We start from the raw sequence: 14,132 nt of genomic DNA, 5'->3' as shown, positions 1-14,132 counted from the left end.
CCACTTTTTTGGGGGGGAGTAGTACCATAAAATTATATATCAATGGAAAGATAATTTAGTCAAGAATGGAATGCAATCACTTTTATGAAGGACTTGCTATTAGAATAGCAGTTACAGGATAAAGAAGAAAAGTGAAACAGTAGAAAAAACGAGGTATACAAAAATGATCACCATATCAGTTAATATTTATTTGGGTCACCTTTAGCATGAATTACGGCCTTACAACGTCTTCCCATGGAGTGAACCAAGTCTTTGAGTTCTGCAGCTGTTATAACGTGAAACCAAGATGGAATGATGGCTTCTATTAACTGGGTTTTATTGCTGGGTCGCTTCTGACTAACAAGTTTCTTTAGTCGGCTCCATAGACTTTCAATTGGGTTAAGGTCTGGGCTATTCCCAGGCCATTCCAGCAGTGGAATAGGATTATCTTGAAACTCCCAAAAAAAGTGGTGTTATTAGCCATCAAACCTCAAAAATTCTGGGATGTATCACTAGAGGGATCACCAGCAGCACTTTTCCCAAACGTTTTCCACAATTTTGGCCACTACTGTAGGTCAATCATCAGTACCTGAGTTTAAAGATGCTTGGGATAAACACATGTCCATCATCTGACAAACATTTTAAAATAAAATAAAAAATAATTCTAAAAAACTCAGACTCAATGGACCACTAGATCTTTTTCTGCCATCCGTTTTCTATGTTTCTAACAGATACCAGCAGCAAATAATAGTTACACCAAAGCTTGCTACTTTTTCTTTGCAATTGTTCTCCACCTGCAGGAATGTTTACCTGGCTCATGGGAATGTTCTACTTGTCTCTCTCTTCTCACTCTCCAAGGATCTGGTTCTCTTTCCATAGACTCTGTATGAATATGAGGAGAATAAGAGAGTGCATTAAAAGACAATGCTTAGAAGGATATCTGTGTCAGAGTATGAATATTCATAGATTGGAATAGATCAGCCAATGGGGACTGGCTGGAATAGGACATGGTAACAAGGTCAGCCAATGTATAGGCCTAGCAACTAAGTCAGCCAATGAGGGCTGTTTTGGAAACAGAAACTTAAGGAAGGAGTCTGGGCGTGGCTTAGCTCTGTGTTCAGCTCTAAAACGAAACTAGTCTGGTCTTGTCTGTCTGTGGAGAATTGAAACTGAAACTGAAACTGAAACTACTCGGCTGTACTCTGCCTGTGTTTGTACCACCACGCTGGAAGAACCACTCTTGGTATTATAAATATGTCTCATGCATTATTATGTATATAAAGAGAAGTTAATGAATCCTGCTGCATCAGTTACCTGTGTGTGCTTTCTGGATTTGATTTTCTGCAACAAACTCTGACACTCTTCCTTAGTTCAAAAGAAAGTTTGATGTATCTCAACGACTTTTGCAGAAGTTATCTAAAATAACTCCCTATACAGTTGTCCCAAAGGGCCTTTTTCAAAAGACAACTGGACTTCCTTTGTTTTTCCTTGACGACGTTTCACTTCTCATGGATGAGAACTGAAGAAGCTTCTTGGAGGAGAAGCGAAACGTCTTCAAGGAAAAACAAAGAAAGATCAGTTGCCTTTTGAAAAAGCACCTTTGGGGACAACCATAACCTGGATGACTGAGAATCTCCATAGACATTTCCCTACACTGTTCAATCTTCAAAGGATACCATCAGAACAAACTTCTGAATGTGTACTTTGTGTTGAAATGCTCGCTAGAAGTAACAAGATCCTTCCCTTGATTTTGGATTATTTGCATAAGCATACGCCACAGTTCCATCAACAGTGATTTTCATTTCTGCTGGAGGCAAGTGGTGCAGAGCACACGGTGACTTCTGGGAAACAATGGCATCGGTGGAGGTGGGGCACATAATGGATAGTTATTCATTGTTGTAGTTTTCTTTAGAAGTTTCTCTATTTGCTGTTAGAGCTAAAGCTGCCAAGAATGGGAGTTTAGGGAAGAATCCACATGAGGCATAGACACAGTACTCAATTCACATGTTACGCTGGTGTATTAAACAGATTCAACTTTAAAAAAAAACATACAGCTGTGTAAATTACAGGTTTCCAATATATGTATTTTCTATATGAAGCTTTGACTTTAACTAAATATGATACTTAAATTGCTTTATGTGGAACTTTTGAGTTTGTTTATTCCAATCAAGTATTTCAGTGCAACTATTCTCCTATTAAGAGGAAGGGTGGAGAATTTTTCTGACAGTGAGAACAATCAACCAATGGAACAGAAGTTGCCTTCAGAAGGTGTGGGAGCTTCATCACTGGAGGCTTTCAAGAAAAAAACTGGATTGCCATCTGTCAGAAATGGTGTAGGGTCTCTTGCTTGAGCAGGGGGTTGGACTAGATGACCTACAAGGTCCCTTCCAACTGTGTTAATCTGTATTTCACTCCATATATATGTTAGCACACACGAAGAATCTAATTTAGATGGACAATGGGCATCTTATAAGTCTAATAAATAAAAAAATAATCTGTGAACGGCAAACCAGCGTGGCAATGCAGCTTTCAAGATGGGAGAAATTTACTTACACTTTTGTCTATGGAGATTGTTAGTCATCCAGGTCATAGTTGTCTCAAAGATGCTTTTTTTAAAAAAAAGGCAACTGGATCAGTGGTGAAATCCTTCGCTGGTCGCCACCGGTTTGCTGCCCGTGCATGAGTGGTGCATGCCAGATGGACGCTGTGCGCGCGCATGTGCAATACACACCAAACATGCGCTTCACATGGAAAAAAGAGCCGTTTGAAGGTAAGTAGAACAGCGAGGGCGGGAACAGTTGTGCCGCACGATTTAGATTCGCTAGAAAGTAGGATTTCCTGCTTTCTAATAAATATAAATCGCGCGGCACAGCTGATCGTCAGAAATACCGGTTCAGACCAACTGGTAGCTTTTTTTTTTACTACCGGTTCGCTGAACCAGTGCAAACCGGTAGTATTTCACCACTGAACTGGACGTTTTTTTAAGGAAAAAGTAGACGTTTCGCTTATTTGCTTCTCAAACGGCTTCTTCCTCAAACAACAGTCCAGTTGCCTTTTTTTTTAAAGGCACCTTTGAGATACCTACACTTTTATTTGGCGTCAAGCAAAAATTGGAAGTTTTGTTTTGTTTCTCTAGTAGAGAGAGAATTTTCCAGATTTTGCTCACAGATAAGCTAAATGACATAATACGGATGGAAAGAATGGAGTTCAGTAGTGTCCATGGTGAAAATGTTTTTACCTACGGAGAATACTGACTTATTAAGAGGAGAATTACACCTCTTTGTCCGTGCAAGTTTTTTTTGAACAGTCCTGATTGATAACGAAAGTATATACTCTTGTTAGAGAGACCCCATGCTGTCATTCTACTTATACCTTTTACGTAACAAACATGCTCTGGAAATCACTAGTTGCTCATCTTTGGGGAGGCCTTAGTCTGCACGAGACTTTTAACAACATGTCAAGTGTTACAATCACCCCACATGATTGAAGCCAGGATAATAATAATAAAAAAAGGACAAGGGGTCAGGTCTACAACTACATTTAAATCAGAGGTGATTCAGTGTTCAAAAAATTGTGGGACAACGATCTCCAGGGAAGTCACAGAAAACACAAGTACACTGAAGTGTGCTTAATGCGGCCCCAAGGAGCAAGATTTTACATGCATATATACTGCATGTGGCTTAAAGAAAAGGAGAAGGATGAAGAGATACTCCTTTAAAACTTATTTCTTTAAAACTTTAAAGCTTTAAAACTTATTTCTCCAAGCTTCAGTGGTCCTTATTTTTCTTCTTGCATTTTTTAAGTGCTTTCGAACTGCTAGGTTGACAGAAGCTGGGACAAGTAACAGGAGCTCACCCCGTTACGTGGCACTAGGGATTCGAACCGCTGAATTGCCAACCTTTCGATCGACAAGCTCAGTGTCTTAGCCACTGAGCCACTGCGTCCCTTCGAAAAATGTACATAATAGGGTGGAAATAAGTAATCCATTTTTATAAATTAAGTCTAAAATGTAGGATTATGGGATACTGTGCAAATAGTGCTGGGGTGGCCTCCTGAAGTTAAAAGGCAGTTGCCTAAGAAGTCAGCACTAACAATAATGTTACCAAAATTAAGCAAAGACTTAAACCTCTTTTCTATAAGAGCACCTACCGTGAGAGCTTTCGGAATAGTCTTCAGACCAATGCAAGTTGTCTTCCTGAAAACCAAGACAAGATAGGTGTCACCAAGGAGAAGACTGTATTAATTACTAAGGTATACAGCCACCGAACTCACAGGTTCTGAACTGGCATAGAGATTAAAAGCAAATATTAAAAACAAAACAAAGGTAATTGTAACAGCAAAGATATAAAAAACAGGAGTAACAGACATATACAGGGAGTCCTTAACTTACGACCACGACTGAACCCAACACTTCCACTGCCAAGACAGACAGTCGTTAAGTGAGTTTTGCTCCATTCTACGACCTTTCTTGCCGCACTTTCTTGTTAAGTGAATCGCTGCAGTTGTTTAAGTTAGTAACACGGCTGCTAAGTGAATCTGGCTTCCCTACTGACTTGGCTTGTCAGGTCGCAAAAGGGGATCGCATGACCCCGGGGCACCGTGACCGTCAGAAATATGAGCCAGTTGCCAAGCTTCCGAATTTTGATCACCTGAACCGTGGGGGATGCTGCAACATTTGTGTGAAAAACAGTCGTCGGTCATTTTTTTCAGTGCTGTTGTAACTTTGGTGATTATAAGGAAATGATTGTAAGTTGAGGGCTGTGTGTACTATACCTGAAATGGACACTGCATGCCAGATGAGCAACTCCGTGACCCGTCCCAAGGTCTCGGGAAAATACAGATTTTCAGAGATTCTTTAAAGACTTGCAAGTTGGGGCAGTCTAAAGCTCTGGGGGGGGAGGGGAGGGATATTTTTCCAAAGGGCAGGTGTGGTGCCAGAGAAAACACACTTCCTAGGTCCCATTAGATACCACTGCTTAACAAAAAGGACATGAAAGATATGATGATGTGAGATCTTACTGGGATGGCAGAAATGTGAAAGAGAGGCAGTCCCTAAAATGACGATCATCATCACCTTCATTTAATGGCCCCATAATCCAGGGGTGAAATGCTCCCGGTTCGGACCGGATCGCCTGATCCGGTAGCGATGGCGGCAGGTGGTTCGGAGAACCAGTAGCAAAAATCCCTGCCCTCCCCCATGCCCAGCTGAGCCGTACGATCATCAGAGGCTTTTTTTTTTTTTACTTTTAAAAGCATTTTTTCTACAACCTTTTCCAATGAAAAAATGCTTTTAAAAGTAAAAAAAAAAAAAAGCCTCTGATGATCGTGCGGCTCAGCTGGGATCCTCAGAGGCTTTTCAAAGCATTTTTTTCTGCAACCTCTTGGCCGAAGAGGTGGTAAAAAAAATGCTTTGAAAAGTCTCTGATGATCCCAGCTGAGTTCCTGATCAGGAGAGAGGCTTTTCAAAGCATTAGAAAAAATGCTTTGAAAAGTTTTTTTTAAAAAAAGTTGGCCATGCCCACCCAGTCACATTATCCCCACCACCACCAAGCCACGCCCACAGAACCTGTAGTAACAGATTTTACATTTCACCCCTGGACGGAAGGGTCATAAGACTATTGACGGGGCCATTGTGACAAATGTTCTAGGCATTTGACAAACACTCAGATCCACTCTGAGTTAACCTGTGACTAATCAGGCCCCCAAAGGGACAGTCGTGTCACTTAGGAAATGATTGACTCTTTGTCAACAGAGCCTGTTAATCCAAGCACTTCTGATTTTGATCTATGTCCCTCTTTGTTGACGGACTCCCAGGAAATGTGTGGTTGGATCTGGGCTGAGATAAATTAATTCTTAAGAGAGAGGAGACAGTTCTGCCTATCTTGAAGGAAGCAGTGGTGATCCTAATATCCTTCATCTTACGATCATGTTGCAGCTGCTTGGAGTAAAAAAAAAAGGGGGGGAGCAGGCCTATCATAGGACCACCTGTGGGTCTATGGCAGTGGTGAAATCCAAATTTTCTTACTACCGGTTTTGTAGACGTGGCAGGGGAAGAATACTGCAAAATCTCCATTCCCTCCCCATTCCGGGGAAGGATACTGCAAAATCCTCATTCCCTCCCCACTCCTGGGGGAAGGATATTGCAAAATCTCCATTCCCACCCCACTCTGGGGCCAGCCAGAAGTGGTATTTGCCCAAACTACTCAAAATTTCCGCTACCGGTTCTCCAAAACCTGTCAGAACTTGCTGGATTTCACCCCTGGTCTATAGCTCTCATAAAGGTCACAAACCCCTGAGCCATATCAGACATGAATTTAATTAAAGTCTCCCAGTACTATCAGTTTTGGGGAACTGCATTGCCAGCTTGCTGATGGATTCAAACAATTTGGTCAAGGATGTCACTGTGGAGCAAGGAGGACATAACAGCAGCCACTAGCCGAATTGTTCCAGGGAACCCAACTTTAACCGCAGGATCTTACATCCAAGTTGTAAAGCTTCCAAAACTTCCTAGATGACAAATTGCCACCCCACCCATGGTGCTAAACACCAAGCCCTGCTTGGATAGATCTCAGAAAGGAAGGAACCCCCTCCAGCTCACTTGAGTGTTTGACATACAAAAATGCCAGGACAGCCACAGACACCCACAATAAGATAATAAGAAAAGAGAGTCCCGTTACATATTTTTAACAGCGTCATTTAAACTGTAGTCATACAGAAGAGGCATGCATACTCACCAACATTACATTAGATTGTTGGGTGTGATTTATGAAATCTCTCCCTCTGGACTGGAGCAAAAATGTACATCTATGGAAGTTGGGGTAAGAGGGTCAAGGAAGAAGATTGAGAAAAGGTTAGTTGTAAATATTGTTTATTACTTCGTATCAAATTCCAACAGAAGGGTAGAAAAAGTTATCTTCCATTGGATCCATCTATGGCAGTGATGGCTAACCTTTTTGCCGTCGCATGCCAAAAGTGGGGGGAGTATGGGGGGGTCGCGCACACGTGTGCCCACACCCATAATTCAATGCGCCCCTCGCATGCCCACACAACCCCCCACACTCCCCCCACTTTTGGCACACGATGGCACAATGGGCCCTTTCTTGGAGCCTGGGGAGGGCAAAAACAGCCTTCCCCAGCCTCCCAGGCTGGAAATGGCCCATTTCCCAACTTCTGGTGGGACCAGAAGGCCCGTTTTTCACCCTTCCCAGGCTCCATAGGCTTTCTAGGAGCCTGGGGAGGGCGAAAAAGGCCTCCCCCCCCAAGGCCCTCCGGAGGCCAGAAACGACCCGTTTCCTGAATCCGGTGCGCCCGGAAGGCCCGAAAATCAGCTGGCCAGTGCGCGCATGTGCACTGAAGCTTAGCTAGGGCAACGCTCGTGTGCCCACAGATATGGCTCCATGTGTCACCTGTGGCATGCATGCCATAGATTCGCCATCATGGGTCTATGAGGATTCTCAGTCATCCAGGTCATGGTTGTCGTAAAGGTGCTTTCCCAAAAGAGCCTTGATAGTAGGCACCCTGTTATTAACACAGCTGCCTGCAATTTCTGCTGGTTCGAATCTCTCCAAGGCTCAAGGCTCAAGGTTGACTCAGCCTTCCATCCTTTCTAAGGTAGGTGAAATGAGGACCCAGTTTGTGGGGGCAATAAGATGACTTTGTATAAAATATACAAAAGTATGAAGGCTATTGCTTAACGCATTGTAAGCCGCCCTGAGTCTCCGGAGAAGGGCGGCATACAAATCAATTTTTTTTTTAAAAAAAAAAGTCAATTGGACTTTGGTTTTTTTCCTTTAAAATGTTTTTGCTTCTCATTCAAGAAGCTTCTTCAGTGCTAACTGAATGGTGAGGAATGGCCATGGCGGACACAATCCTTCAATCCAAGGAGAGAGTGTTTTTTCCCCTATTATCAGTTATATCCAAGAGATAATTTGAACCTCAGGTTCAAAAAAAAAAGCCTGCCCACAAAATATGGAGGTTGGAAGAAATGTAGGTACATCAAGAATGGATCACCTTGGAAACCACCTGGCGTGCTCTATCCAGGGATCATCTCCTTGTTCCCAGTTCCTCAGTGCACCATCACAGTAGAAACACCGCACATAATCTTGTTGGCCTGAAAACGTCCATGACAAAAGATCACACGTTGGTCAAGAGCAACAGAAACAAAGACAAAATCATTGCCAGATGCTTGAAGATGCCAGGATCCTCACTCAGGATTAAAACCATGGCAGGGATCAATTACTACCCTACAGCTTTTGATGGCTATGATTTTTCTGGCTGCTGTGCCCAGTAAAAGTAACAAGCAAGTGAAACGAAGAATTAGTACAGAATTCAGGAAATCCATTCAAAGTCTGCCTATCTTTATTTTCATCAAGGGGTGACAAGGCCAGATTCGCTTTTCACTCAGGGGAACAACTGAACCCCAAGCCCTCTATAAGCCATGCAGAATTAAGACATTCCAACATGGGAAACAGTGGAAGAGGAGAACAGAGGTTAAGCTGGACAGACTGAATTCTCTTCCTGGTGACCAAAGCCTGAATTATTCCCCATTTTAGTTTGTTTTGCGATTTCAAGAGGTGCTCACAAAAAGCCTGCACAATCATCATCACCAAAATGTTGCACCTAAGAGTTCAAAACTGATGGCAAGTTAGAGCAAATTCTGCACCCGTCAATTCACTTCCACGGAAAAATCCTTGCCTTTCTGGCAACCGGGGAGTGGGAGGGAAATGTTATTGCTTGCTCACTGGCCAGAGTCACTGGTCAGAGTTCAGATGGGCAACTTTACAAATTCAATAAATATTCAACTGAAGCTATGGCTCTGTGTTATTTTTCATAGGGTGCCAAAATACTTAAGAGAATGGGGGAGATGTACTACTGCACCTCTGGAAGAAAGGATTCCTCCCAGAGGAAAGAGAAAGTCTGCAAAGCCTCTATGGTTTAGGTCCAAATTACCAACAATTTCCACACAGTCCAGACTATACTTTCTGCTCTTTAATAGGGAACCATTTGCAGGTTGCTGTAGGCACATCTAACAGCAACTGTAATTTTTTCTTTTGAATGGCACACTTTTACTTGTAAGTCTCCATTGGAACAAAAGTGCCACAGACTACAAACGAGGGGATTGCGAGTCCTTGGTCTCCTTTAGGCATGAAAGCCAACCAGGTGACTTTGTACGAATTATTCTTAGCCCAATCCACTTCACAGGGTGGTTGTGGGGAAAATATGAAGACTGGTTGCAGTAATTGGGTATGTCTAGTTTAAGGAAAAGAAGGAACAGGGGAGACATGATAGCAGTCTTCCAATATCTCAGGGGCTGCCACAAAGAAGAGGGGGGCAAGGTATTCTCCAAAGCACCTGAGGGTAGAACAAGAAGCAATGGGTGGAAACTAATCAAGGAGAGAAGCAACTTAGAACTAAGGACAAATTTCCTGACAGTGAGAACAATTAATCAGTGGAACAACTTGCCTCCAGAAGTTGTGAATGCTCCAACACTGGAAGTTTTTAAGAAGAGATTGGATAACCATTTGTCTGAATGTGTAGGGTTTCCTGCCTAAGAGGGGGGTGGACTAGAAGACCTCCAAGGTCCCTTCCAACTCTGTTATTCTATTTTTTTTTCCTACTTTCTAAAATAGGAGGCAGGAACATTAGTTATGCCTCTCTGAGTTATACAAAATTTAGTGGTTAAGGCGCCAGGCTTACTGTAAGCCTCCACTGGAACTTCCAAGTGTGTTTCAACTTCCCACTTAGTCAAGAAAACCAGCTGGGTGACTTTGGGCCAGTCCCTCTTTCAACCCAACCCACCTCACAGGGTTGTTTTTGTGGAGAAAAGAGGAGAAACTGGTGTTAGATATATTCGTCACCTTGAATTATTTATAAAGGTGGGATACAAATAAATTTAAATATATGTTTAATACAGAAATAAATGCAAAATAAAATATTAAGGCCACCAGTTTCATGAGCTATTCTCCCAGGCTTTCAGGAATAATGTAAGCCGTACATTAAACGTAGATGAAACCTGGGTCATACCCAGCAAATGCAGTTCTCACATACCTGTATAGAAGAAGCCAGCTCTGGCCAACAACTGGGGAGACACTGGAGAATAAGGTGGCCAATTCTCAAACGACACCAACCGATCTCCTTCGGTCTCCATATACGGATATTCTGGCTGACCACCTACAGAGCTCTCCTCCACATTTAAGCTTTGTAGCATGCCAAGAAATTGGCCATCTACACAGTCCTGGTGTTCTTCGCTCCAAGGCATCTGTCGGCAATTTCCTACAATTTTGTCCTGGACATACAGACATGATGGGAAGAATTTCTTGTGCTCTACCATAGGATCCTCGTCAGCTACCCAATTGTACAACAACCCACCACAGCAGAAACACTGGACGGTGTCAGCAGGACCGACAAAATAAAAACCAGCAGCTGCCAGATCAGTTGGAGAAACCGGAACACTCGCTGGCCAGAGCCGAAATGTCTGAAGACGCTTTATCTCGGACTTCATGCTGGATCTTGACCAACGCAAAGGGGTCCACTGAGTGCCCTCTGAAGATGAGCTGCTTCCCTCATCCTGGGTTCCCTCTGGAGAAAAGCTATCTCCCATTTCCCAGCTGCTGGACAGGAGACCAGTCAAAACATCAGTAACAAGCTGGACACCCAATGCGACGAAATGTTTTGACACGGTATTAGCCTGCATTTCTAAAACCCTCTCTGACTCTACCAACTGTAAATTCTGGAAAACTCTGAACTCAAGAGGCCAAACAGACTCCTGAACAACAGATGCAAAAAAAAAAAAAAAGGATGCTGGATTTTCTAGAGCGTGCCGATTTGTTGGGGTTGGGACAATGATTGCCGTTCTGTCCAGTTCTTCTTGGGTCTGGAGAGGGAAGGAAGAAAAAGAGCAGCTTTCAAAAATCAATCAGTTCCAAGCCTAAAATCAATTTTCTGGGTGGGTTTATTAGGAGACAATCGTTGTCTCCAAAACTTTGCAGGAAAACCTTTCAGAAAGACCTGGTTTTTAACCTTTTCATTCTTTGTGTACATGGTTAATGCCAGGCAGGGGGAAAAAAAAAGGAGAGTCACTTGGTGACTCATTTTCTGAGTAATCAAGCTTAGTGGTTATTCCATTTACAAAAGCATGAAATGTACAGAACAGTTTAGAAAGTATTTTCATTGAATATTTCAGCTCTAATTCCACATGTCAAAAGGAAAAGGAAAAAAAAACAAACAAACCAGGGGAAATACCCCCATCCCTTTTAAAGGAATCTGTGTGTCAAAAAAGCTTTTTGACAAACAAACCACAATATGTTTAATAATGCGATATACCGAAGACAGTTAGCTACATTGACAGATTTATCCATTTAGTGATCAGCAGTCAGACTCAACTCAATTTTTTTTTAAATTTTACCTCATACAAATATATAAATAAATCTGAAAACAAGGCTATCGCCTTCAAAAAATAGAATCTTAAAATATTCCTTCCACCACCTACTCAAAACACAGCAGCCTGCCTCATATGCTGCAACAAGCCATAGCTTGTGGTTTAGCAAATAAACCACAATTTACAATAGAGGAATTGTAATGTATACACATTTCACTGAACTCTTAAATCTAGCATGCTTTGGCTTAAAAGTTTGCTTGTCTTATGAACCGCAGTTAAGCTCATTGCACAAAGCCAGCCAATTTTGTCTTGTGAAACAAACTGCATTGTAACACAAGCCGTAAATTATATCTAGGAAAAACATATATATGGAAGCTAACTTATGTAGCAGCCTATGGAACAAGCCAGCTACACCTCAATCTTAAAACCAGCAACACAAATAATTCAGAACATAGCACTATTATTCTTGTACTTACCTAACTGGAACTGAACATACACACACACACACAAAAAAACCTTCAGCCACAAACTAGAAACACAACTAGAACACTGCCTTCTGGGCTGCCTTTAAATTCCTAACCCCACCCTGGTAATTACTTAACTTGTGTACCCAATGAGCCATTTAAAGCTGCAACCACTTTTCAGCCTGATTTATGGATACAAACTACTATGGTGTGGTTTAGAGGTTAGAGTAATCAAATATCTACCTTAATTCTGCCATGGAATTTAGTGGGTTGGCTGTGCTCTTTTAATCTTGCTTATCTCAATGTAGTTGCTCTTGAAATGGCCCCAGTAGGAAGGGGAAATAGATTAAAATATGATGTTAAATAGTCCCCGTTATTTTCATAGCTGAATTATTACTCCAAAAATTGATCTTTCATTTGCCAAACGCTGAATTTAGTTCCGTTCCCCAGTCAAATGACAACACTCAGTTTAAGAGAGGAAACAGCAGCAAAATGACCAAAAGGACGAGTGGAAGAAACCTTGGCCACTCAAGATGCACAAACTCAAGGAGCAATTCATTATCCTTTGCCCAAATAATTCATGATATCAAATCAGGGGCCAAACATCTTGTTATGGACATTTATGTTTGTCCTGGATATTTTGTCAGTTTTGCATAATGAAATGTCCAAGAGCTATTTGGGCCAAGAGGGTAGTGTTTTGCAGCATAAAATGATTTTGACACAAAGGACAGAGTATAAAATGATTATTTTCAGGATACTGTTAGAAACTATATAACTAGTATTTGCCTATTAAATAAGATTAAAAAGAAGACCACAGCTATGCCTTGTGTTTGACTGAAAGATCTATCTAGCTCAAACCTCAGAACATTGGCAGCTGTTCATAACTTTCTTTCCACAAGTATTGGTTAAGAACAAAAATGTCAAGGATTTTTTTTCTCTTATTAGAATCCTTCCTAAAATATTTGCTGATGTTGTTCTACATCGGCTGATTTACTCAGGTCACACGTTGATAAGAGAAGGCCAGGTTGTAATAATGTAATACAGGTAGTCCACGACTTACAACCACAATTGACCCCCAAATTTCCATTGCTAAGCAAGACAAATGAGTTTTACCCCATTTTACCCCCTTGCCTAACACTTTGGCTCAGGGGTGAAATCCAACAGGTTCTGACGGGTTCTGGAGAACCGGTAGCGGAAATTTTGAGCAGTTTGGAGAACCGGCAAATACCACCTCTGGCTGGCTCCAGAGTGGGATGAGAATGGAGATTTTGCAATATCCTTCCCCCAGGAGTGGGGAGGGAATGGGAATTTTGCAGTATCCTTCCCCTGCCACGCCCACCAAGCCAGGTCCACAGAACCGGTAGTAAAAAAAATTGGATTTCACCACTGCTTTGGCTTCAACAACTCACTATTGAGTTATAAATCCAAACTACCTTCCATTTTCTTGTCATTCCCAGCATGTATTAAAACCATGCTTACATACAACAGATAAGGCTGAACGTTTTGGAGGATTAGGATATTCCCAGATATATTATCAGCACTTCTGCATGAAGTAACTTGATGCTCTGAGATGCCTTGGAATCAGAAATGTCTCTTGGCTTGTACAATTTACACTGCTGAAGGTTAATGCTGTGCAGCTTTGGTTTGTAAGGTTAACTAAAAGTGAACCAGGGTTTTTCAAACTATTGCTTTGGGTCCCTTTGGAGCTAGGGTGTTGCTGATCATGTGATCACCTTTTGTAACCTTCCCAGCCGGTTTCTGACAAGCAAAGTCAATGGGAAAAGCCAGATTCATTTAATAACCATGATTCATTTAACAACTGGCAAAAAATGGAGCAAAACTCACTTAGCAATGGAAATGTTGGGCTCAGTTGCGGTTGTAAGTCGAGGACTACATGTAATTGGACTCTGAAGATAGGTTTTTTTTAAAAGTTGACTCCCATATTCCATTACCCTTCAAACACCTGTGATGATTACAATCTTCTTATCTTTACCCCAAAGTATTTTTGACTGGGTTCATGCAGCATGCTGGGCAATAAAGTGGTTTGGGCTACAGTACAGGTAGTCTTTGACTTGCAACATTTCATTTAGTGACCATTTGAAGCAGTGGTGGGTTTCAAATTTTTTTAATACCGGTTCTGTGGGTGTGGCTTGGTGGACGTGACATGGCTTGATGGGCGTGGCAGGGGATGGATACTGTAAAATCTCCATTCCCACCCCACTCCAGGATACTGTAAAATCTCCATTCCCTCCTGATCAGCTGGGACATGGGAGGCAGAGAATAGATGGGGGCGGGGCCAGTCAGAAATTTTA

The 14,132-nt window shown here is 42.0% G+C and overlaps 1 protein-coding gene across 3 annotated transcripts in view; it reads right to left on the bottom strand.

Annotated features, from left to right (window-relative positions):
- Window positions 1-11,871, bottom strand: part of BIRC7 (baculoviral IAP repeat containing 7) — a 45,650-nt gene extending 33,779 nt beyond the window's left edge. For all 3 annotated transcript variants that reach the window (XM_070941809.1, XM_070941807.1, XM_070941806.1), the window contains exons 1-6: window positions 11,833-11,871; window positions 10,027-10,852; window positions 7,990-8,089; window positions 6,714-6,783; window positions 4,129-4,174; window positions 790-861 (exon numbers count right to left, since the gene is read on the bottom strand). In XM_070941809.1, the coding sequence (XP_070797910.1) occupies window positions 790-861; window positions 4,129-4,174; window positions 6,714-6,783; window positions 7,990-8,089; window positions 10,027-10,672 (934 nt within the window). In that variant the 5' untranslated portion in view covers window positions 10,673-10,852; window positions 11,833-11,871. The remainder of the gene's footprint in view (window positions 1-789; window positions 862-4,128; window positions 4,175-6,713; window positions 6,784-7,989; window positions 8,090-10,026; window positions 10,853-11,832) is intronic.
- Between the last annotated feature and the right edge of the window lie 2,261 nt (window positions 11,872-14,132).

The sequence above is a fragment of the Pituophis catenifer genome, unplaced genomic scaffold (assembly GCF_029215685.1).
Source record: "Pituophis catenifer annectens isolate HBS135680 unplaced genomic scaffold, rPitCat1.0.hap2 SCAF_3, whole genome shotgun sequence".
Taxonomy (NCBI): domain Eukaryota; kingdom Metazoa; phylum Chordata; class Lepidosauria; order Squamata; family Colubridae; genus Pituophis; species Pituophis catenifer.
Note: the sequence above shows the minus strand (reverse complement) of the source record. Positions and strands in the feature narration are given on the sequence as shown.